This window comes from Cherax quadricarinatus, chromosome 30 (genome assembly GCF_038502225.1).
Source record: "Cherax quadricarinatus isolate ZL_2023a chromosome 30, ASM3850222v1, whole genome shotgun sequence".
Lineage (NCBI taxonomy): Eukaryota > Metazoa > Arthropoda > Malacostraca > Decapoda > Parastacidae > Cherax > Cherax quadricarinatus.
In genome coordinates this window covers 8,627,263-8,653,611 of record NC_091321.1, presented here as the reverse complement: position 1 = coordinate 8,653,611, position 26,349 = coordinate 8,627,263, and the positions used below count along the sequence as shown (strand labels likewise).

The 26,349-nt window shown below is 38.2% G+C and overlaps 1 protein-coding gene across 3 annotated transcripts in view; it reads left to right on the top strand.

Annotated features, from left to right (window-relative positions):
* The window catches only part of LOC128692622 (uncharacterized), a 422,893-nt gene that overhangs the window by 312,937 nt on the left and 83,607 nt on the right, over positions 1-26,349 (top strand). For all 3 annotated transcript variants that reach the window (XM_070089869.1, XM_070089868.1, XM_070089870.1), the window contains one exon: positions 6,468-8,001. In XM_070089869.1, coding sequence (XP_069945970.1) covers positions 6,468-8,001 — 1,534 coding nt within the window. The remainder of the gene's footprint in view (positions 1-6,467; positions 8,002-26,349) is intronic.

The following is a 26,349-nucleotide window of genomic DNA, read 5'->3' as shown; positions in this document are numbered from 1 at the left end:
GCACGATTAAGGGACATGACGGCATACAGGAGGGTGTATCTCGACCGCGACAGAACACAAGAAGAAAGGAAGAAACTGAGAGAGATGGTACAAAGGCGAAAGGAGGAAAGAGAGGGGATGGAGAAGACAGACAGGAGATCCCAGACCCAGGAAGAAGATCTAATACAGCCTCCCTCACAACTTTCTATAGAAGCCTCCCAACCAGGTCAACCCCAGTGCAACCAAACACTCTAAATCAAAACACCCATGCCACATCCAATGCCCCCACCCACTACATTACAAACTTCACCCCCACAGCAACAACCCATAGTTCCTTACCAGGTCTCCCACTTCCCCAACCCCAATATACTTCCCAGACCACAGTCTTAGAAAAGAAGTTGAAGGTGTGGTATACAAATGCAGATGGAATAACAAACAAGTATGAGGAGTGGCACGAAAGAATCAAAGAGACATCCCCAGACATAATAGCACTCACAGAAACAAAACTCACCAGAATAATAACAGATTCAATCTTTCCATCCGGATATCAAATCTTCAGGAAAGACAGAGGGAGGAGAGGGGGAGGAGGAGTTGCACTGCTCATTAAAAACCAGTGGGGTTTTGAGAAAATGGAAGGAATGGATGGCATGGGCGAAAGGGACTACTTAGTAGGAACAATCCAGTCTGAGGGACATAAGGTGATAATTGCAGTAATGTACAACCCACCACAGAACTGCAGGAGGCCAAGAGAAGAATACGATGAGAGCAACAGAGCAATGATCAACACACTAGCCGAGGTGGCCAGGAGAGCACACATGGGGGGAGCAAAGTTACTAGTTATGGGTGATTTCAATCACAAGGAGATTGACTGGGAAAACCTGGAGCCCCATGGGGGTCCCGAAACATGGAGAGCCAAGATGATGGATGTGGTACTGGAGAACCTCATGCATCAACATGTTAGAGACACTACCAGAGAGAGAGGAGAGGATGAACCAGCAAGGTTGGACCTTGTATTCACCATGAGTAGTTCGGACATCGAGGGTATCATGTATGAAAGGCCCCTGGGAGCTAGTGATCATGTGGTTCTGTGCTTCGACTACATAGTTGAGCTCCAAGTGGAGAGAGTAGCAGGAATAGGCTGGGAAAAACCAAACTACAAAAGGGGGAACTACTCAGGCATGAGGAACTTCCTTCAAGACATTCAGTGGGAGAGGGAACTGACAGGAAAACCAGTACAAGAAATGATGGACTATGTAGCAACAAAATGCAAGGAGGCAGAGGAGAGGTTTGTTCCCAAGGGAAACAGAAATAATGGGAAGAACAGAACGAGTCCTTGGTTCACCCAAAGGTGTAGGGAGGCAAAAACTAGGTGTAATAGAGAATGGAAAAGGTACAGAAGACAGAGAACTCAGGAAAATAAAGAAATCAGCCGAAGAGCCAGAAACGAATATGCACAGATAAGAAGGGAGGCTCAGAGACAATATGAAAATGACATAGCATCAAAAGTAAAGACTGACCCGAAGCTGTTGTACAGCCACATCAGGAGGAAAACAACAGTCAAGGACCAGGTAATCAGACTGAGGAAGGGTGATGGGGAATTCACAAGAAACGACCGAGAGGTATGTCAGGAGCTCAACACAAGATTTAAAGAGGTATTTACAGTGGAAACCAGTAGGACTCCAAGAAATCAGAACAGGGGGGCACACCAGCAAGTGCTGGATGAGGTACATATAACCAAGGAGGAGGTGAAGAAGCTGCTATGCGAACTTGACACCTCAAAGGCGGTGGGACCAGACAACATCTCTCCATGGGTCCTTAAAGAGGGAGCAGAGATATTGTGTGAGCCATTAACAAAGATCTTCAACACATCATTTGAAACTGGGCAACTCCCTGAGGTATGGAAAATGGCAAATGTAGTCCCAATTTTTAAAAAGGGAGACAGACATGAGGCACTAAACTACAGACCTGTATCTCTAACGTGTATAGTATGCAAGGTCATGGAGAAGATCATCAGGAGGAGAGTGGTGGGGCACCTGGAAAGAAACAAGTGTATAATTGACAACCAGCACGGTTTCAGGGAAGGAAAATCCTGTGTCACAAACCTACTAGAGTTTTATGACAAGGTGACAGAAGTAAGACAAGAGAGAGAGGGGTGGATCGACTGCGTATTTTTGGACTGCAAGAAGGCTTTCGACACAGTTCCTCACAAGAGGTTACTGCAAAAGCTAGAGGACCAGGCACACATAACAGGAAAGGCACTGCAATGGATCAGAGAATATCTGACAGGGAGGAAACAACGAGTCATGGTACGCGACGAGGTGTCAGAGTGGGCGCCTGTGACAAGCGGGGTTCCACAGGGGTCAGTCCTAGGACCTGTGCTGTTCTTGGTATACGTGAACGACATAACGGAAGGGATAGACTCAGAAGTGTCCTTGTTTGCAGACGATGTGAAGTTAATGAGAAGAATCGAATCGGACGAGGATCAGGCAGGACTACAAAGAGATCTGGACAGGCTACAAGCCTGGTCCAGCAACTGGCTCCTAGAATTTAACCCTGCCAAATGCAAAGTCATGAAGATTGGGGAAGGGCAAAGAAGACCGCAGACACAATATAGTTTAGATGGCCAAAGACTGCAAACCTCACTAAAGGAAAAAGATCTGGGGGTGAGTATAACACCGAGCATATCTCCTGAGGCGCACATCAATCAGATAACTGCTGCAGCATACGGGCGCCTGGCAAACCTACGGATAGCGTTCCGATACCTCAGTAAGGATTCGTTTAAGACTCTGTACACCATCTACGTCAGGCCCATACTGGAGTATGCAGCACCAGTTTGGAATCCACACCTAGTCAAGCACGTCAAGAAATTAGAGAAAGTGCAAAGGTTTGCAACAAGACTAGTCCCAGAGTTACGGGGATTGTCCTATGAAGAAAGGTTGAGGGAAATCGGCCTGACGACACTGGAGGCCAGGAGGGTCAGGGGAGACATGATAACGACATATAAAATACTGCGCGGAATAGACGAGGTGGACAAAGACGGGATGTTCCAGAGATGGGACACAGACACAAGAGGCCACAATTGGAAGTTGAAGACTCAGATGAATCAAAGGGATGTTAGGAAGTATTTCTTCAGTCATAGAGTAGTCAGGCCATGGAATAGCCTAGAAAGTGATGTGGTGGAGGCAGGAACCATACATAGTTTTAAGGCGAGGTATGATAGAGCTCATGGGGCAGGGAGAGAGAGGACCTAGTAGCAATCAGCGAAGAGGCGGGGCCAGGAGCTGTGACTCGACCCCTGCAACCACAAATAGGTGAGTACAAATAGGTGAGTACACACACACACACACACACACACACACACACACACACTGGAACAATTTAGACACTCCAATTAACCTAACATGCACATCTTTGGGATGTGTGAGGAAACTGGAGTACCCAGAGAAAATCCATGCAGACATGGGGAGAATGTGCAAACTCCACACACAGTGCCCAGGACAGGAATCAATTTTTTTTCTCATCCTTAAAACAAAATGAGATTAAATGGGGACTTACTGTACACATAAGGCTCTCTTTATGATTTATACACAAGAGATAATGGTGAATATTAATGTAGGGAGGATGCAGTTAGGCCACGGTGCCCTTACTCTTGACTTTGAAAATACAGTGGTACCCCGAGTTTTGAACTGCTCCCAGCTCGAACAATTATTTAAGTGTATTTGTGTAAGTGCGTTTGTAAGTGTATTTTTGGGGGGTTTGAAACAGACTAATCTAATTTATATTATTCCTTATGGGAACAAATTCATTCAGTATTGGCACTTGAACAGCATTCTGGAATGAAATAAGTTTGAAACTTGGTTTACCACTGTATTACCCTCAACACAACAAATCTGAATTCTCTGTACAAGTATATTTTTTAAGATTTATACATGAGAGAGAGGTACATAATTAATTTTTGACAAATTTAGTACCACGGTTTGTTTAACACTTTGACTGTCGCAACCCCAAATCCTGAAGTCTCTCTCTGTGTTGCAAAATATTTGAAAAAAAAAAAAGTCTTATGAATGATAGAGGATCTTTTCCCGATGATAATGACACCAAAAGTACGAGATTCGATGGAAAACTTACAGAATTACGCTCTCGCAAAGTTAGTGATCTCGGCGATATATACGCATCAGCGATTTCACCCAATTTGAGCCCTATTTTCGGACAATTCCTTTGTGCTAGTCAACCAAACTCATAGCTATTTCTTTAGAACTGCATTTGTTCTATTGACTGAGTACAAGAAACCATCCAGTTACCGATTTCAGCTACCGAATAAAGTGGTCAGAAATTGGTAATTTGGCCAGTTTCACACAAATTAGAAAAGATGCCAATTTCAATATAGGGTCTAGAATAAACAATGCAGACATTCCTGGCACTAAAATAACATTTCCTCTGTTCATTAGTCACGTCTCCAGGCCCTCTTATATTACTCTTGCTTTCTATTCTGAAATTTTATTCACACAAAAAATAGAAGATTTACTGTTATGCAGACTACTGCATTATTGTAAAAATGGTATAAATAAAATCAGTGCACTTGTGAAAGAATATTAGACTCGCCAGTTGATGTGTATTAGACGTTTGGTGTGATTACTCTTGAATATCGGCAAAAATTGAACATTTCTGCTACTTTGAGCTCAATTTCAAGGTCCTTTCTATTGTGAAACTAATCAAAATCATCTTTATTTCTATAATATGTCTTCCATTCTATCAAATGAGACCAAGAAAACAAGAATACAACCATAAATACTATACAAAAATACACCTCAAAGTCAGCATTTTAATCCCAAAACATGGTCGGAGTGTTTTTTCTCATGCACTGTGTACTGCAGGATTTTATTTATACTGCACATACCGACCACAGACCCATTTTCTCACATGTGAGCCTACCAGCTTTCTCCTGCTTGATTTGAAGCTGCTAGAATTTGGGCGTATTAATACGTCTGAACTACTGGCTCGTAAGACGTAAATATACAACCGAAACAGTCATAGGGTTAATACATCCATCATGCAGGATGGTTTTCCTATCAAACTCCATACGCATGATGAGCCTCCTAAAAAGAATTGCAACTTTTTGAGTGTGGAAGGGAAGTGTTAGAAAGGCTACCCCATTCTAGGTGTTGGGGTTAATCACCATAGCTTATACAAGCTACCTCCTTACTTTACACATCTGAATAATCTATACAACTTCAGTTATGACATATACACGAGAGGGTTTACTTGAGTGAAGACTGACCTATTCATTGCCACACATTCAAATACTCCAACATACCCTGTCTCAGTGTTCAAGAGGACATTTGCATTCCTTTTCAGCAACTGCAGTGTCTCCATGAACATAATCTCAGTGAATACTCAGTAGTCCAGCAACCATCTTATCAGTTTTTTGAACCTGGAATTACTCTGTCCATTTTTTGCAGATCAAGGCCACCACAGTAGCACTGAGCATTTTGCAGAATTTGTAAATCGAATATGGCCACCACAAAAAAAGTGTATATAAGTTATTTTTACAATAACTGTGCATCTATAATTTTTTAAACATTTAAAAAATTATAGATGCAGTGTCTAAACCTGTGTTTTCCCATTCAGGGAATTCTTCGTTGGCTATTGCAAATTTTGCCTATTGCAACTCGATATACATGTAAATTTTTATAGAGATCATATTTCACTTGACATTTCACCCTATCATCAATGACAGTGTAATAACTCTAATAAACAGTCATAACTTTTTTTGAGAGTTGTCAGGAGACCTGAACATGGCAATTCAAAACATGAGCCAGTAGCATTACCATTGTATCACGAGGCTACCAATAATGAGATTGCCCAACATGCCACATAACATATAATTTGGAATGTTAGCATAACCACCAACAAAGATTTCAGTTCGCAAATCAAACACTGACAGAGTACAGCTCTTGCTTCTCCTCCCTCTTTCAGTATCGCCAGTGAATATAGAATAACTCTAATAAATAATATTAATATTCCGAGAGTTGGCAAAGACTAACATGTCAAGTGAAACCACAAGCCACCAGCTCTACCACTGTAAGATGAGAGTTCCTAGTAGTGAGATCATCCAACAAGCCAAATACTGTAGACTTAGATATACATGCAATGAGTCACAGATTGTGGCTGTGGTACAGTGATGGAGCTACTAGCTTATACATGTATTTTGATTTGCCATGCATAAGTCTTCCAATAACTCGAGAACGAGTAATAATAATAATGATTATATATACATACAGGCATACATACATACATGTATACATATATGTAATGTTATTCATTACATTTTATATTATAGAGTTCATTATTCAACTCGAACTCAGTTTCTGATTTGTTGCAAAATTCACTGTTATTATTCTCCTAAAAACTTCCCCAATTTTTCCTCCACATTCCATATGTCAGGCTTATTATTCTTACTAACCAATGCTACTTACCATCTCTCTCAGGAGGATTAGTGGCCGTAGTGGCAGTGATTCATCAGCAGGGGGAGCACGAGGCGTCTTGAAGAGGATGGCTCGGGTAACTAGTGATGAGATGAATCAGACTGTCAGCCCTGGCAGGGTACCATCAAATGAGGAGACACAAGGTGTCTTAGGTGCAGGATTACCTCTTCTACAGCGTCTAAAGCTCCTTAAGGAAAAAGAGGAAAAAGAGGACAGAGAGAGACAACGACTGAAGGTAGAAGAGGACGCTAAGCAACAAAAGCAACAAGAACCTCCTAAGCAGGAGGAAGAACATGAAGTCATTGGTGCTGGCTTGCCTCTTTTTGCACGCTTAAAGCTCTTAAAAGCCAAGGAAGAGAAAGAAAGAATGGATAGAGAGCTCTTAAAAGCAAAAGAGGAGAAGGAAAAAATGGAGATGGAGGATAAAGAACGAACAGAAAGAGAAAACGCAGATCAGCAGAAGGAAGTAAGTACCAACTTACCTGATGCTGTCTCTAAGAAAGTTACATCTCCAGTCACCAGTGTTCCAGTTAAAACACCTCAAATGCAGCAAGAAACACATGCTACTAAAGACAAATCACATCTTGTTGATGCAAAACCTCGACCAACAGGGTTACTCAAAAGTAAGCTGAGAGCAGCAGTGCTTACATCGCCAGGGCCAATTACAACGACTGCAGCACCAGCAGGAACCACTGCATCAGAGACTGAAACACACACACCAGTGGAGACTTCAACAACACAATCAGCCCCAACAAAATTAACACACTCATTGACAATAGTAAGATCACCTATAACAGCAACTGCAATAGAGTCAGCAGGAACCACAGAGGAAACTGAAAAAAAAGAACCAGCAGATTCAGAGTCCAAACAACAGTTAAAGAGTCCAATTAATGACCTCAACAAAGGTGTAGAAACCAAAATTTCTCCTGATGGTAGTGAAAAAGTTGTAAATAATGATAGTGCAGTTATATCAAAAGATATTCATTCAAGCAGTAATAGTGTGCAGGGTAGCCAATGTTTGGAAAGAGCCTTTGGAAAACTTTTATCAAAGAAATTAAACATGCCAAAGGAAAGGACCAGTGTAATAGATAAACCTGTGGGGGATTCTTCAAAACTTAATGCAAATAAGGATAAAATAAGCCGGAGTGATAGCTTTAAGAAAGCAATGGATGAAGGTCGCATACGAAGTTCGGAAGAACATGATTTAAATATAAAACCCCATGAAAACTTTTCTAAGTTACAACCAACAAGAGAAAGTGATAGTGAAGATATACAATATGCTCAAGAAAATAAAAAAGTAGGGGAAAGCCAAAGTGACAACGAAGCATCCCCTGTGAGTGAACAACAACCTGTAATAGTTAAGAGAGAAAGTGAAAGTACTAAAAAAAGTAGTGATATACTTTCAATATGTGATATGAATTCAAAGCCTGTTGGAGGAGGATTGAAGGAGAAAGAAAGTTCACCTAAGGTTCTCCAGCCTCTGACGACAGAAAATGGAACTACAACTCGACAGTTTCACAAAGTCGACTCTCTGAAGGTAACATACAGTTTTGTTTATTTTTGTATGTTTTTAATGTATCAAATAATAATCTGTTATTTTCAGTTTATGAGTAACATAATATTACTGAAGCAGTATATGCTATTTTTTTTTCAGATTTTAGGATAATTTTGTAAATACTGTATGTTGTATTTAATTTATATAACAGACACTTGATTTTCCAACTGTCAGCCATCTGGAATCAAAGTTAACATTACTGTTTACATGTTGGAATTTGGTCTTTTGATCTACTAATCACCAGTTGGAGAGGATTTGAAAAAATCATCAGGGTCTGCAGACATAAAAAAATATACAGTATAGGTTTATACTTATCGTATTTACAGTATTTTTTTCACCAGGCAGTGATCCTAATGAACTTTATAACTTATCTGCCCACTTTGCATTTCATGATCTTACCATCTCCCATAGGGTAGTTTTTTTTTTGTGTTTTTTTTTTTAAGATTTTTTTTTTCCCATTATTTCAGCGCCTTCAAAACTAAGATGCCTCTAAGCCAGTTATCATTCTATCTATACTCTACAAAAGTATCACTCAGCATACTTATTTACATAAATCAGGACCTATGATAGTTTACCTTGTCACATAATTTGAATGGAGGAGTTAAGGTATTTATTTTGCCTTATTACTGCAAGGTTGAATTATCATTTCTCTGGTTTTGGTGTGCTGCACAGAAGTTATCCTACTATAAAAGGGTTTGTAGTAATCAGCAATGGATTTTGGGACCTTGGGGATTTTCCGTGACACTCTCTGGTCCTTGCCTCCTTGGAAGGGCATCCCTAGTTTACAAGGCCCTAGTATGCCTGTTTGAGGAACTTTCAGAATTTATTTCAGAAATATTAGGGCTCTCAGGGCTTGGTCTTACGTTTGACAAGATGCCAAGACAGGTTCCTGCTCTGATGGAGACATTTCATGCTGTTCTACAAAGGTTCAAGAAGCTGTTATTTTTGGCACTTTTATCAATATCCAACGTTTTTTTTTAACTATATTTGGAACATTTGTCATTTTCATTGTTTACAACTGCACAACACCTTTTCTTCCCAAGTAATTTCATCTTCAGCCTCTATGAGGCTTAACCCCCTGTTCATGTTAATTTCACTACAAACCCCCAGACAGGTTACTAACTTCTCTCCTCATAAAAACCAGGCACTTTTGAATATCAAAAGTTTAATTCAGCATACGGTGTACCTTGTCTCCCCCCCCCAAAAAAAAAAAAAATAAAAGGTATCCCAACTGTCGGTTAACTTCATCATTTTCACCTCAGTATTTATTTAGTCAACAATTAATATTAGTGACCCAAGACAGCCATTTGTTTCCCAACCTTCATTATAGGTAGAATACCACATACAACAAATGTACCACCCCATTATTTAATATCAATAGCCTTCCTAAACCTTTTCAATAACTCCTCATTTTTAGCCTTCTTAACATCGATACCTTCAGCACTGAGAAAAACAGGTTCATTTCCATTTCCCTACATGATACCACTTCGTCGTGTCCACAAAATCCTTAATCCCAGCACCAAGAAGATAAACTCATTCTGTTCTTCCTGTCCCTGTCACAAAATGCACAATCCTTGTACTTTACACGAATCTCTCCAGCAACAAGAATGGGCTTAACTTTAGTTCCTCAGGTGCTTCCTAACATCGTAGTGGTTTGTTGCTGCATTAGACATTTTGCACTTGTCACAGAGCACAGCAGATGAGTTAATAGTTTCCACAACTCCTTTGCTCTTAATCTTGTGTTCAGCTACTGTTCATTTACTTCCTCTTTTTTTCTCATTTTCATGAAGATAGCTTTAAATCCTCTTGTTTACTCCTCAGTCATCATTTCTCTCTATATCCCAGCCTCCTTCAGTTCCTCCTCCACATAGTGGTAAAGCTGCTCCACAGGAAATATCATTACTTGAACTAGCACTGAATATCCACTAGGCACATCTTCACAGGAGCGGAGTATCATCTGGTCTTATGTCTTTCTGGAGCCCAAGGGATCATTGACAAGATTCAGTTAGATGTATTCCAGACATTCCTGGAAGTCTTGCTTTTATATTTGCCAGAAAAATCTTCAGGATTTTCATGATGTTTTGTGGAAAAAGGACTAGTGTACAGTAGGAGAATATTTAAAATGTAAGTGAATAGTTCAAGATCAGAAAGAACATATGTAATGGAATAGTGTTAAATGGAAGAATTAAGTAAAAAAATGCAGTGGAAGACTTAAGTTTTGAATTTTAGAAGCAAGTGAAACAATTATGCAACACCATGTAAGTGAGAGTGAGTGCAAGAAAAAAGATTTAATAAAAATACACAACTGTTAATTGCAAGAGTTTAAAAGAAAAGAACAGGAAATAAGTGAAATAAAAAGATTAATATAACATTGCTTAAGGCACCTGTAACAATCATTGGCTGGGCCAGCAACTAACAATGCCAGAATTCAAAATAGTTAAGAATTCTGGTTTGGTGAACAGTTATTTAAAAATAGAAAGAAGAATTAGGCAGAAAACAGAGGGACTAAATTATATACCAAAAGAGTCATTAATGAAAAGTGTTCATTACAAAGTTAAATTCATTGTACTGGCAATTTCAACTATAAATATATAAAGCTTCAAGTGCAAATAGGTCGTTAGCTAAATGCCTAAATGTAATGATAAATTTCGTTACCTATCAGCACATTCAAAGTTTATTCTCTATAAAGATTACAATGTTAAATTTACAGAATTTGTTTGTTGTGTGGTTTACATGTAGTTAAATAATGATTACAGAGTGTACCACTAGAACGCCTAGCATGGCTAGGCATTTCGGGCAGACTTAGTTTAATTTTTTATTTTAAAATATTACAAATTATGAGGTAAGTTGGTATTATGGCTAAGTGACTAAATACTAGTTTGTGAGTTTAGCAATGTGAATGCTTTTGTTTTGGTACAGTACATAGTTTCAGTATTGGAGTATCATAGGATTCATTATTTTAAGATTGAGATTAATATTTCTGTTTATGGTCAAATGGGTGAGTGAGTGTAAGTGTGAACCACCAGGTGGTATTCGTGTAGTTAGTTGATGGGGTGTATCAGGGAGATAAGATGTTTTCTAATGGTAGTTTTGAAGGTGATGAATGTGTCTGCAGTTCTAGAGTTCTCAGGTAGGGTGTTCCAGATTTTAGGGCCTTTGACATACATTGAATTTTTGTAAAGGTTTAGTCGGACACAGGGAATGTCGTAGAGATGTTTGTGTCTGGTGTTATGCCTGTGGGTTCTGTCACAACTATCAAGAAAGCATTTTAGGTCAAGGTTGATATTGGAGTTTAAGGTCCTGTAGATGTAGATTGCACAGTAGTAAGTGTGGATGTACTGAACAGGGAGTAAGTTTAGATATATGAAGAGTGGGGGGGGTGTGTTGCCAGGGATGGGATTTAGTGATTATTCTTACTGCAGCTTTTTGTTGGGTTATTATTGGCTTTAGGTGTGCTGCTGCAGTTGATCCCCAAGCACAAATAGCATAGGTGAGGTATGGATATATAAGTGAATGGTATAGTGTGATAAGGGCAGTTTGCGGCACGTAGTATCGTATCTTGGAGAGGATCCCAACCGTTTTGGATACTTTTTTGGTTATGTGTTGGATATGGGTGCTGAAATTCAGGTTGTTGTCAAGGTATAGGTCTAGGAATTTGCCCTCATTATGTCTGGTAATTAGGGTGTTGTCGATCTTAATGTTAATTTGTGCATCTCCTGCTCTGTTACCAAACATAATATAGTAGGTTTTGTCAGTGTTAAGCGTAAGTTTATTGGCTGTCATCCAAGTCGATATTTTGATCAGCTCCTCGTTAACAGTGGTGTTGAGGGTGGCAAGATTAGGGTGAGAGATGACATAAGTCGTGTCGTCAGCAAAGAGAATGGGTTTCAGGTGTTGGGATATGTTTGGAAGATCATTGATGTATATGAGGAAGAGCAGGGGACCAAGGACACTTCCCTGCGGAACTCCAGTATCAAGTGGCCGTGTTGTTGATGCTGTGTCTTTAATGGTGACATACTGATACCTATTAGTAAGGTAAGATTTGAAATAAGCAAGCGCATGGCCTCTTATACCGTAATGGTCAAGTTTGTGGAGTAGGATGTCGTGGTCTACTGTGTCAAAAGCTTTTCTTAGGTCAATAAAAATTCCTAGTGGATATTCCTTATTTTCCAATGCTGTGTAAAGCAGATCTAGCATTTTGATGATTGCATCATTAGTGCTTTTATTTTTCCTGAATCCAAATTGGCAGGGGTTGAGTATGTTTTGTGTTGTTATAAATGAATATAATCTCCTGTGCATGAGTTTCTCAAAGATTTTGGATAGCAATGGTAAGTTTGATATTGGCCTATAGTTGTTTAAGTCTGTAGGGTCACCACCTTTATGTATTGGTGTAACCCTTGCCATCTTGAGTAGTTTCGGGAAGGTGCTAGTTTCTAGTGACTTGTTAAAAAGTAATGAAATAGCATGCGAAAGGATATGGGCCACTCGCTTGTACAGTAATGGTGGGACATTAGACAGATTCCCTGAGTTGTTTTTAAGTGACTTTATAATCTCGGTGACTTCCGAGGGCTCAGTTGGTGCAAGATAGAAGGAATTTGGGAAATTCCCATCTAGGTAGTCCCCGACATGGGCATTGGTATGTGGGATTTTATTGGCGAGATTAGATCCTATGGTTGAGAAGAAGTCGTTTATCTTGTTAGCTGTGTCAGTGGGATGTAGTGGTGTTTCATTCGGTTTAGTTAGAACAATATTCTTGGTTTTTTCAGTTTGTGGGTCCCTAGAATCTGAGAGAGTGTTTTCCAGGTCTTTTTTATATCTCCTCTAGTGTCTGTGAATCTACTGGAGTAGTATAGTTGTTTGGCTTTCTTTATTACTTTGGTGAGAACTGATGAATAGTGTTTAAGAATATCTTTGTGTATTAAGCCCTGTCTATATTGCTTTTCATGTTGGTGTTTCTTGTCAATGGATTTCAGAATGGTACTGGTTAGCCATGGGCAACCAAGCCATTTGTTTGTGATCTGTTTCGTTTTTATAGGACAATGTTTGTTGTATAGTCTAAGTAATTTGTTAAGAAAAATGTCTGTCCAGTCATCAATACCATTGGCCTTGGAGAATTCTGTAGGCCAGTCAACAATCTCTAGGTCAGCTGTGAACTTCCTTATTGAGGCCTCGTCATGGAGTCTAAATGAGACTTTGTTGAATTCAAGTGGTGGTTTACTAATGTTTGTCATACAAAAAGTACTGCTAATACCATACTGAACTGTATTTAGTATTTACTGAAAAAAGGAAGAAATTCTCTGCACAACGTATCTTAAACCTAATTTGAGTGTCTTGTTCCATAAAGTATTGTAATGCAGGTTGCTAAATATGGCCTTGGGTGACCAAAGAGAAAATCAGACAGTAACAGCTAGACTGTAGTTCATGAGGGATTGGTCTGAATGCTATAAAAGTACCTACCAAAAGTTGGGAAGGATTTTATGGCCTGACTGGGCAGTAGTGGACCTCGATTTAACGGACTTTGAAATATGGGACAAAATTCATTATGTCAATTTATTCATAAACATTGAACAAGGTTCTTGGTTAGAGAATTTTCTGTTAAAATCACGATCACGGCAAAATCACCTCTCCTCTATCCACCAGTCACCATTACCAGCCACTTGTTCCCCCTATTACTCAGTTAAATCGATGGTTAACCTATAATTTTTTACTTGAACTTTACAGTTTAAGAACTGTTAGTCTATCTCAGCTTATTTCCAGGATCAGGTATACTATCATCTTCACCTCCCTCCCCAGGATTCTGCATACAAGAGTTGGCCATCATCATAATATCTCATACTGTATTTTGACATCTTATACTTATACTGTGTCTTGGGTTAAAAAAATTCAGATAGGAAAGTATTTATATTTTAAACATTATTTTTTGATGATCGTATTTTATAATTGCTAACACAAGTTTACATATACTGTGTCTTAATAACAGAGTATTGCATAAAAATTTATGTACTAGACAATCACATGAGCTGGAATTTTAAAATTATGTATGTGTGCAAAATGTTCAATTTGCTGTCTTGCTCATAAATATTGTGCCTAAGGATAATAACTTTCACATACAAAGTGAACCACAAGCTCTGTAACTCCATCATTGACACTGGGTGGCTTCCAACTGATATGGCTCCAAAAGATAATTGTCATTCACTTTGCTGAATTTAAGAACATGCATTTTTACCCAGATTGCATTTTAAAATATACGGGTAGTGGTACTCTAGGATTATACCAGCTTTTTAATTTAGTTACTGGAGAACCTTCATATGTCACCTTGATACTCTTTCCCTGGTATTATAACTATGCTGTATTCATGTAGATGTAACATAACTGTCAATAATAATGTTTATTTTGGTTCCATGAAGCACTTATGTATTACACATTATGCACATTTAATAGTCAGTAATTCTATGAAAGATGAGGTGAATCATAGAATTGATGAGGGAAAAAGAGTGAGTGGTGCACTTAGGAGTCTGTGGAGACAAAGAACTTTGTCCTTGGAGGCAAAGAGGGGAATGTATGAGAGTATAGTTTTACCAACGCTCTTATATGGGTGTGAAGCGTGGGTGATGAATGTTGCAGCGAGGAGAAGGCCTGAGGCAGTGGAGATATCATGTCTGAGGGCAATGTGTGGTGTGAATATAATGCAGAGAATTCGTAGTTTGGAAGTTAGGAGGAGGTGCGGGATTACCAAAACTGTTGTCCAGAGGGCTGAGGAAGGGTTGTTGAGGTGGTTCGGACATGTAGAGAGAATGGAGCGAAACAGAATGACTTCAAGAGTGTATCAGTCTGTAGTGGAAGGAAGGCGGGGTAGGGGTCGGCCTAGGAAAGGTTGGAGGGAGGGGGTAAAGGAGGTTTTGTGTGCGAGGGGCTTGGACTTCCAGCAGGCATGCATGAGCGTGTTTGATAGGAGTGAATGGAGACAAATGGTTTTTAATACTTGACGTGCTGTTGGAGTGTGAGCAAAGTAACATTTATGAAGGGATTCAGGGAAACCGGCAGGCCGGACTTGAGTCCTGGAGATGGGAAGTACAGTGCCGGCACTCTGAAGGAGGGGTGTTAATGTTGCAGTTTAAAAACTGTAGTGTAAAGCACCCTTCTGGCAAGACAGTGATGGAGTGAATGATGGTGAAAGTTTTTCTTTTTCGGGCCACCCTGCCTTGGTGGGAATCGGCCAGTGTGATAATAGATAAATAATTCTCAAACCATTGGAAAAAAAAGAGATTTGGTATTCATTCTGTATTTGACACATTTTCCAGAGAATTTTTTGATTATCTAATATTGTAATTACACTGGAAGTCTGCCTTTTCTCTTGAGTGATTAAAATCGAGTCTTCTTTGCAGTCCTTTGGTGAGTATTTTTATCAAAGTATTATAAATATAAATCTTATAAATAATATAAATGGTAAAAGGCTTATTGATCAGTAGTTTTTTTTAGGTACTGTTCTCTTTCTTGAGGAAAAAATGATTACAGCATTATTCCATCTTTAAAGATTTTTTTTTAATAATTTACTCAATAGTTAGCTTTAAAACCTTTATTAATTCTTTGCCCTCCCCTTTTATGTCAGTTAATATTCCATCCCATGATGCTTTTCCAGATAACAGATGGTATGTCTTATCACATCTATAAGAGCATTGGCTACCATTTTTATGTAAAATAAATTATCCTTATCATCCAGTTTTTAATGTGTCAAATTATGTACAGTATTAGTGATTTCTATGTCAATTACTGTAGGTTAAATTTTTGATGCAGTAGCTCTGTAAATTTTCCCTATGGTAAGTCTCTGTTGTGCCTTTATGATGAATTAATTATTACCAGTGATTGCTACTCAAGTGTTAAGTGCTCATATTCTTAGATACATTTTTAATAACATACAAATATTTGTCTTTTCCTTGGTTCTTTTCACATTGTATTATAGGTGGTATTTTCTTCAATAGGCTATAATTCACATCTTACATTTAAACTTCAAACAGGTATACATCACCTTTGATATCCTGCAGGTTTTCATTATAATTCCTTTTCCTTTTTTACAATGTGGCATTTTCCATGTTTTTATATGGTTATATATATTCTTGTTGTAATTAACTCTTTTGCAACCTATTTTTCAATTAGCTATATCTATTTTTTATCTTACTGCTGTAGTCTTGACTAAAAAAAAAAATGTGGTGCTCTGGAAGCTTGAAGAAATGAAAAAATATATCATTTAGAACAACCATGCTGGATATACCGACAGGTTTCTAAATTCTCATTTAACAATTCTGACATTGAAATCATTCATATTAATCTGGAAACTGCATTTCCTTACATGTTTGCCCCTGTTAAATCTTTACAGAATCCTTATGCATCTTAATCATAGTAATGTAGCTTGATGTTGGGGCATATACTTCCATGATATGAAGCTTAGACAGATTCATTATTTTCAGAAACAGTCCTCATGTATGCTCAAGAAATATAAATTTCCCCATTATGATTAGTCATTTGTTAAATATATTTCTAGCTTTTCTTTATGCTTTTCTTTTATCAGCAAAAATAATGCTTACAATTTTAGCTCTAAAATTTCTTCTCCCTTTATCTTGTACAGTGCAATAGTTTTAATCACACAGTGTCCTATTATAATATACCGTGTGTGTGTGTGTGTGTGTGTCAGTCATTAGGAGCATGACCATGAACCCTTATAGACAGTTCTTGACCTGTGGCCATTTGCATTGTTATAACGAATATCATAATTTACCTTATAACTAGACAAATATATTTAGTTTTCATGGTTACCACACTTATTATATACTGTATCCCTAACAGACAGATAATTTGTTTTTCCATTTTAGTTATCCTAATGTTTCTTTTCCACATGATATATTAAAAAGGGTTATTTAGATTGACCAAATTTTAACTTGAATGTATGATCATAATGCAGAATTTCCTATTGTAACTGGGTAGTGGAATCCCCAGTTTTCTGTTTTGGAAAGATAATAGTGTTCAGAATTTTCATTCTTTTATGTTGTCACAATAATGGAGAGATGTTATATATTACGTATGTATTTACTTTCCTCAATAGCCATCTCCCACCAAGGCAGGGTGACCCACAAATGGAAACGCATTCACTATCATTAATTCTCAATCGCTGTCTTGCCAGAAATGTGCTGACATCACAATTCTGTCAGCAACATCTCCACCCCTACTTCAGAGTGGAGGCATGGCCCTTCCCACCTCCAGGGAGATGGGAATATATGTACAGTATAACCCTGAGTTTCGTACACCCTGAGTATCGTACGCTTCGAGTTTAGACCGCTTTTTTTTTAGCTCAGTTTTGTACCAAGTTTCGTACTGTGCCCCGTGTTTAGCACCACGTACCAGACCTATCTGCCTGCCCTCCTCCCCCGTGCAGGTGTTGTGAGCCAGTCTGGCTTTGTTTATGCTGAAGTGAACACTAAGCTGCGTGCTCATTCATACATTTCACTATTAATTCATTGTGTTTGGTGCTTGTTTATTAAGTGCAACTGTGAAATAAGCTACCATGGGCCCAAAGAAACTTGCTAGTGGCACCCCTGTGGTAAAGAAAGTGAGAAACACCATAGAAGTGAAGAAGGAGATAGTACAAAAATACGAGTGTGGTGTGCGACTTGTGGAGCTTGCCAAGATATACATGTATAGCAAAAACAAATCAACAATCGCTTCTCTCCTGACGAAGAGAAAAGAAATCAAGGAAGCTGATGTTGCGAAAGGTGTTGATATGCTAGCCAAAAATAGACCAAAAATAGTTGAAGACGTTGAGAAGTTGTTGCTGGTTTGTTCTGTGCTGATGCTAGTGGGGATTTTAAAGTGAAACCTTTACTGGTGTATCACTCAAAATCCCAGTGTTCAAGAAAAACAATGTCGTCAAGAATAGATTGTGTGTGTTGTGGAAATTATTATTATTATAATCAAAAAGAAGCGCTAAGCCACAAGAGCGATACAGCTGTGTTGTGGAAAGCTAATAGTAAGGCATGGGTCACAAGGCAAATTTAAAAAAAAAAAATACCTCCTGGAAAATAATTTGCCACTCTTGTGCCTCCTGTTACTGGACAATGTTCCTGCACATCCTCCAAACTTGGTAGACCTATTGTCTAGGGAATTCAGTTTCATCACAGAGAAATTCTTGCCTCCTAACACCACTCTTCTCCTCCAGCCCATGGGCCAGCAGATCATTTCTAACTTCAAAAAACTCTACACCAAAACAGTGTTTCAAAAGTGCTTTGATGTGACCTCAGACACTCAGTTGACCCTAAGAGAGTTCTGGAGGAATCACTTCAGTATCTACAACTGCATAAGCCTTATAGGTAAGGCTTGGGGGGGAGTGACTTCCAGGACTTTGAACTCTGCTTGGAGACAATTGTGGCCAGATTGTGTCCAAAAAGAGGGATTTTGAAGAGTTTGAGGCTGACCCAGATCCTGCCGACCCTCTGCCTGTTGTGGAAGGTATTGTGGCGTTGGGGAAGTCCATTGGGTTGGAGGTGAGTGGCGAGGATGTGAAAGAGTTGGTGGACGACCACAGGGAAGAGCTAACCACTGAAGAGCTGCAAGAGCTTCATCTGGAACAGCGTCAGACCACAGCTGAGAAACTTGCTTCAGAGGAGGAGGAAGTGGATGAGGTGCCTTCTTCACAGATTAAAGAGATTTGTGCAATGTGGAATAATGTGCAGGCATTTGCTGAAAAATATCACATTGGCAAAGCTGAAACAAGCCATCTCTGCAACAAGTTCAGTAATAGAGCCATGTCCCATTTTAGGGAAATCTTAAAGAGGTGCCAGAAACAGAGGACTGTGGACAGTTATTTTGTGAGACAGGTCCAGTGACTCAAGCTGGTTCTAGTAGCATTAAAAGACAAAGAAAGGAAGTAACCCCAGATAAGGACTTTTTACCAAAAGTCTTTATGGAAGGGAATTCTCCTTCCAAACAATAAGTGCACTCTCACTCCTCCTCCCTATCTTCCAGATACCAGCCACAGTCTTCAATAAAGGTAAGTAAATGTTATTTTAAATGTTTATTTCAATGTTAATTTATCTATTGTATTACTAAATTAAGTAATATATATATATATATATATGTATTATATATATATATATATATATATATATATATATATATATATATATATATATATATATATATATATATATATATATATATATATATATATATATATATATATATATATATATATATATATATATATATATATATATATATATATATATATATATATATATGCAATAAGATCACAGTAAACAGGTGATTTCAAAATATGCAAAACAACCACTCTGAAAGAATAGAGAAATTCCAAGCGCTTTCGTGACTACTCACATTATCAAGGAACTATGAAAGTGAAGCATCCAAGGAAGCTATATAAGGGGTCGGCCAGCACCTCACTATCAGATCCCACAATGGTTAAACACGTGACGCGCGGCGAGCCAACTTGGATAGGTCCTTTGCAAAACTCACCCCCAAGCTATTTATTTGTCCAGTGTATTATTAAATTCTACCCAAATTCTATTAATTATAAATGGATCTAATTTATATAAACCAAAGGAAATATTCATATTATTGTCAAAACTGCTTTTTATGAAACAAGATTCAATTATATTCCTGTCGACCATGGACTTGCTTGATACTACTTTCTCAACTTTTTGAAAATCAATTGGATGGTTAAAATCTCTTACATGAATAAATAGAGCATTGGAATCTTGTCCAGTTCTAATGCTATATTTATGTTGTTTTAATCTTAGTTCGAGATTTTTACCAGTTTGACCGTAATAAACTTTATCGCAAATTTTACAAGGAATCTTATAGACACATCCATCAGCATTTTGGGGGGAATTCTTAATCAAACGTTTTTTTACTGTATCAAGATTTTTGAATACAACTTTAATATTAAAAGTCTTAAGAAGAGAAGGCATATCAACCAAGTTTTCATGGTAAGGGAGAACCAACATATTTTTAGTTGAATAAGGCTGGTTGCCCTTTTTTGGATTATAAAAAGTGTTCCTAGCAACTTTAAAAGATTTATCAATTACATTTCTTGGGTATTTTAATTTTTTTTTTATTATCACACTGGCCGATTCCCACCAAGGCAGGGTGGCCCGAAAAAGAAAAACTTTCACCATCATTCACTCCATCACTGTCTTGCCAGAAGGGTGCTTTACACTACAGTTTTTAAACTGCAACATTAACACCCCTCCTTCAGAGTGCAGGCACTGTACTTCCCATCTCCAGGACTCAAGTCCGGCCTGCTGGTTTCCCTGAATCCCTTCATAAATGTTACTTTGCTCACACTCCAACAGCACGTCAAGTATTAAAAACCATTTGTCTCCATTCACTTCTATCAAACACGCTCACGCATGCCTGCTGGAAGTCCAAGCACCTTGCACACAAAACCTCCTTTACCCCCTCCCTCCAACCCTTCCTAGGCCGACCCCTACCCCGCCTTCCTTCCACTACAGACTGATACACTCTTGAAGTCATTCTGTTTCGCTCCATTCTCTCTACATGTCCGAACCACCTCAACCCTTCCTCAGCCCTCTGGACAACAGTTTTGGTAATCCCGCACCTCCTCCTAACTTCCAAACTACGAATTCTCTGCATTATATTCACACCACACATTGCCCTCAGACATGACATCTCCACTGCCTCCAGCCTTCTCCTCGCTGCAACATTCATCACCCACGCTTCACACCCATATAAGAGCGTTGGTAAAACTATACTCTCATACATTCCCCTCTTTGCCTCCAAGGACAAAGTTCTTTGTCTCCACAGACTCCTAAGTGCACCACTCACTCTTTTTCCCTCATCAATTCTATGATTCACCTCATCTTTCATAGACCCATCCGCTGACACGTCCACTCCCAAATATCTGAATACATTCACCTCCTCCATACTCTCTCCCTCCAATCTGATATTCAATCTTTCATCACCTAATCTTTTTGTTATCCTCATAACCTTACTCTTTCCTGTATTCACCTTTAATTTTCTTCTTTTGCACACCCTACCAAATTCATCCACCAATCTCTGCAGCTTCTCTTCAGAATCTCCCAAGAGCACAGTGTCATCAGCAAAGAGCAGCTGTGACAACTCCCACTTTGTGTGTGATTCTTTATCTTTTAACTCCACGCCTCTTGCCAAGACCCTCGCATTTACTTCTCTTACAACCCCATCTATAAATATATTAAACAACCACGGTGACATCACACATCCTTGTCTAAGGCCTACTTTTACTGGGAAAAAATTTCCCTCTTTCCTACATACTCTAACTTGAGCCTCACTATCCTCGTAAAAACTCTTCACTGCTTTCAGTAACCTACCTCCTACACCATACACTTGCAACATCTGCCACATTGCCCCCCTATCCACCCTGTCATACGCCTTTTCCAAATCCATAAATGCCACAAAGACCTCTTTAGCCTTATCTAAATACTGTTCACTTATATGTTTCACTGTAAACACCTGGTCCACACACCCCCTCCTTTCCTAAAGCCTCCTTGTTCATCTGCTATCCTATTCTCCGTCTTACTCTTAATTCTTTCAATTATAACTCTACCATACACTTTACCAGGTACACTCAACAGACTTATCCCCCTATAATTTTTGCACTCTCTTTTATCCCCTTTGCCTTTATACAAAGGAACTATGCATGCTCTCTGCCAATCCCTAGGTACCTTACCCTCTTCCATACATTTATTAAATAATTGCACCAACCACTCCAAAACTATATCCCCACCTGCTTTTAACATTTCTATCTTTATCCCATCAATCCCGGCTGCCTTACCCCCTTTCATTTTACCTACTGCCTCACGAACTTCCCCCACACTCACAACTGGCTCTTCCTCACTCCTACAAGATGTTATTCCTCCTTGCCCTATACACGAAATCACAGCTTCCCTATCTTCATCAACATTTAACAATTCCTCAAAATATTCCCTCCATCTTCCCAATACCTCTAACTCTCCATTTAATAACTCTCCTCTCCTATTTTTAACTGACAAATCCATTTGTTCTCTAGGCTTTCTTAACTTGTTAATCTCACTCCAAAACTTTTTCTTATTTTCAACAAAATTTGTTGATAACATCTCACCCACTCTCTCATTTGCTCTCTTTTTACATTGCTTCACCACTCTCTTAACCTCTCTCTTTTTCTCCATATACTCTTCCCTCCTTGCATCACTTCTACTTTGTAAAAACTTCTCATATGCTAACTTTTTCTCCCTTACTACTCTCTTTACATCATCATTCCACCAATCGCTCCTCTTCCCTCCTGCACCCACTTTCCTGTAACCACAAACTTCTGCTGAACACTCTAACACTACATTTTTAAACCTACCCCATACCTCTTCGACCCCATTGCCTATGCTCTCATTAGCCCATCTATCCTCCAATAGCTGTTTATATCTTTCCCTAACTGCCTCCTCTTTTAGTTTATAAACCTTCACCTCTCTCTTCCCTGATGCTTCTATTCTCCTTGTATCCCATCTACCTTTTACTCTCAGTGTAGCTACAACTAGAAAGTGATCTGATATATCTGTGGCCCCTCTATAAACATGTACATCCTGAAGTCTACTCAACAGTCTTTTATCTACCAATACATAATCCAACAAACTACTGTCATTTCGCCCTACATCATATCGTGTATACTTATTTATCCTCTTTTTCTTAAAATATGTATTACCTATAACTAAACCCCTTTCTATACAAAGTTCAATCAAAGGGCTCCCATTATCATTTACACCTGGCACCCCAAACTTACCTACCACACCCTCTCTAAAAGTTTCTCCTACTTTAGCATTCAGGTCCCCTACCACAATTACTCTCTCACTTGGTTCAAAGGCTCCTATACATTCACTTAACATCTCCCAAAATCTCTCTCTCTCCTCTGCATTAAATCATTAAATCATTACCTATTTCATAAATTTTGGATATTTCCTCATCTATGAACTCAGGACTACAAATTCGTAAAGCTCTCAAAAACATTGATGAGAAAACAGACAGTTTGACTCTATCTTGATGCGAGGAATAATAGTGGACATAGGAACAGTTATTTGTAGGTTTTCTGTAAATTTTAAATTTGAATTCATTATTACCCTTAATAATTAAAACACCTAGAAAAGGCAATGAGTTATTTTCTTCAAACTCAACAGTAAAGTTTATAGAATGGGCTAAGCTATTTAATTTTCCAAGAAAATGGTGTATATCTACATTTTTGGGCATAAGACACAAAATATCATCAACATATCTGAACCATTTAGCTCTATTAGGGAGGATTGTGTTAAGCAACCTTGTTTCAAAAAATTCCATGTATAGGTTACTAAGAACAGGTGAAAGTAGTATCAAGTAAGTCCATGGTCGACAGGAATATAATTGAATCTTGTTTCATAAAAAGCAGTTTTGACAATAATATGAATATTTCCTTTGGTTTATATAAATTAGATCCATTTATAATTAATAGAATTTGGGTAGAATTTAATAATACACTGGACAAATAAATAGCTTGGGGGTGAGTTTTGCAAAGGACCTATCCAAGTTGGCTCGCCGCGCGTCACGTGTTTAACCGTTGTGGGATCTGATAGTGAGGTGCTGGCCGACCCCTTATATAGCTTCCTTGGATGCTTCACTTTCATAGTTCCTTGATAATGTGAGTAGTCACGAAAGCGCTTGGAATTTCTCTATTCTTTCAGAGTGGTTGTTTTGCATATATATATATATATATATATATATATATATATATATATATATATATCTGTGTTGTGTGTAAAACTATAGTTATTCTTTAAAAAATGTATTTTTTTGTGAATATTTTTGTGAGTCTGGAACGGATTAATTGGATTTACATTATTTCTTATAGGAAATATTGCTTCGACTTTAGTACATTTCAACTTTAGTACTAGCTCCTGGAACAGATTAAGTACGAAACTCAAGGTTCCACTGTGTTCAGAGAATTTGTTCTAATCCTTATTGTGGGGATCAAAGTATATATTTTTTATCAGTAGTATGCAGACTCGTGTGACACTCATAATATGCCACGCAATTGAATACAAACCAATCAGTTCTTGGTGCTAAAACATGAAGATAATCGATGCTGCTTGTGGTAGCATGAAAAAAAAAATGGCACGAATATGACAGGCTTCCTCGGATCCTTGGTGACAGTTTTAAACTTGTTCAGGAAAATCATAGGCCTTGAAGATGTCAGTGAGCCTAATGTGCTGGAGTTTTTTTTTTTTTTAACCCTTTGACTGTCACAAGCCCCTTTCTGAAACTCATTCTATGTCGAAAAAATTTAAAAAAAAAAAAAAAGAATTATTTTTTCTTATGAAAAGACAGAGAATCTTTTCTCGAAGGTAATGACACCAAAAGTACGAAATTTGATCAAAAACTTATGGAATTACACTCCTGTGAAGTTAGCGATCTCGGCGATATATACGCATTGGCAATTTCGCCGACTTTGAGCCGTATTTTCGGCCAATTACGTTGTTCCAGTTGCCCAAACTCATAGCTAATTCTTCAGAACTCCATTTTTTCTATCAATTGAGAACATGAAACCGCTCATTTACTGATCTCAACTACCCAATAAAGTGGTCAGAAATTGGCAATTTGGCCAATTTCACACAAATTAAAAACGATGCCAGCTTAAAAATAGGGTCTAGAATAAACAATGCAGACATTCTTGGCACTTAAATAACACATCCTCAGTTCATTAGTCACGTCTCCAGGCCCCTCTTATATTACTCTTGCTTTCTATTTTGATTTTTATTCATACAAAAAACAGAAGATTTACTGTTATGCAGACTACTGCAGTATTGTAAAAATGGTATAAATAATATCAGTGCACTAGTGAAAGAATATTAGACTCCCCAGTTGACGTGTATTGGACATGTGGTGTGATTTGCTTACTCTTAACCCTTTCAGGGTCCGTCCTGTAGATCTACGGCTTTACGTTCAGGGTCCAAACCGTACATCTACGTCATGAGCTCGGCTCACTCTGATAAACTGTGAGTGGTACATTTGGGCCTAGATATGAGAGAATACATCTATGTGGTATGTGTGCACCACATAAAACAAATCCTGCAGCACACTTTGTATAATGAGAGAAAAAAAACTGAAATCATGATTTTTCGATTAAAACAGCGACTTTGCAGTGTTTCTTCGTATGTTTTTTATAGTTGTATTTGCGATTTCTTGGTCTCATTTGATAGAAAGGAAGACATATTACAGAAATAGAGATAATTTTGACTGGTTTTAGCACTGGAAACAGCTTGAAACTGAGCTCAAAGTAGTGGAAATGTTAAATTTTTGCCGATATTCAAGAGTAAACAAACGACCTCACACGTCTAATACACGCCAGCTGGTGGGTCTAATATACATTCACAAATATGGTGACGATATTTATACAATTATTACAGTATTGCATAACAATAAATCTTCTATTTTTTGGTGTGAATAAAAAATCAAAATGGAATTTATTTGTAAAGCCTCAAAACATAACTAATGAACAGAGGAAATGTTAGTTTAGTTCCAAGAATACCTACATTGTTTATTCTGGACCCTATTTTGAAATTGGAATATTTTGAACTTTGTGTTAAATTGGCCAAATTAACAATTTCCGATCACTTTATTTTGTAGTTGAAACAGTTGACTTGGCGATTTCTTGTGCTTAATCGATAGAATAGAAGTAATACTAGAGAAATAGCTAAGAATTTGGTTGACTGGAATAATGTAATTGGCCTAAATGGGAGTCAAAGTCGGCAAAATCGCAGATTCGTAAATATCGCTGACACATCAAAATTCGCGAGAGCATAATTTCATCAATTTTCCATCAAATTTTGTACCTTTTGTTTTATTACCTTCACAAAAAGATTCTCTACCATTTCATAAGAAAAAATAAAAAAAATTTTTTTTGAAAATTCTTGGACACTGGGGCACCACTTCAGATTTGGGCCTTGGACCGTGAAGGGGTTAAACATTGGTAAAAATTGAACATTTCTGCTACTTTGAGCTCAATTTCAAGATTGTTTTCATCATGAAACTAATCAAAATCATCTCTATTTCTGTAATATGTTTTCCATTCTGTTAAATGAGACCAAGAAAACGAGAATACAACCATAAATACTATAAGAAAATACACCTCAAAGTCTGCATTTTAATCCCAAAACACTGTTGGAGTTTTTTTTTTCTCATTATGCACTGCGTGCTGCAGGATTCTTTTTTTACAGTGCACACTGACCACACAGACCCATTTTCTCACATGTGGGCCTACCAGGTTTCTCC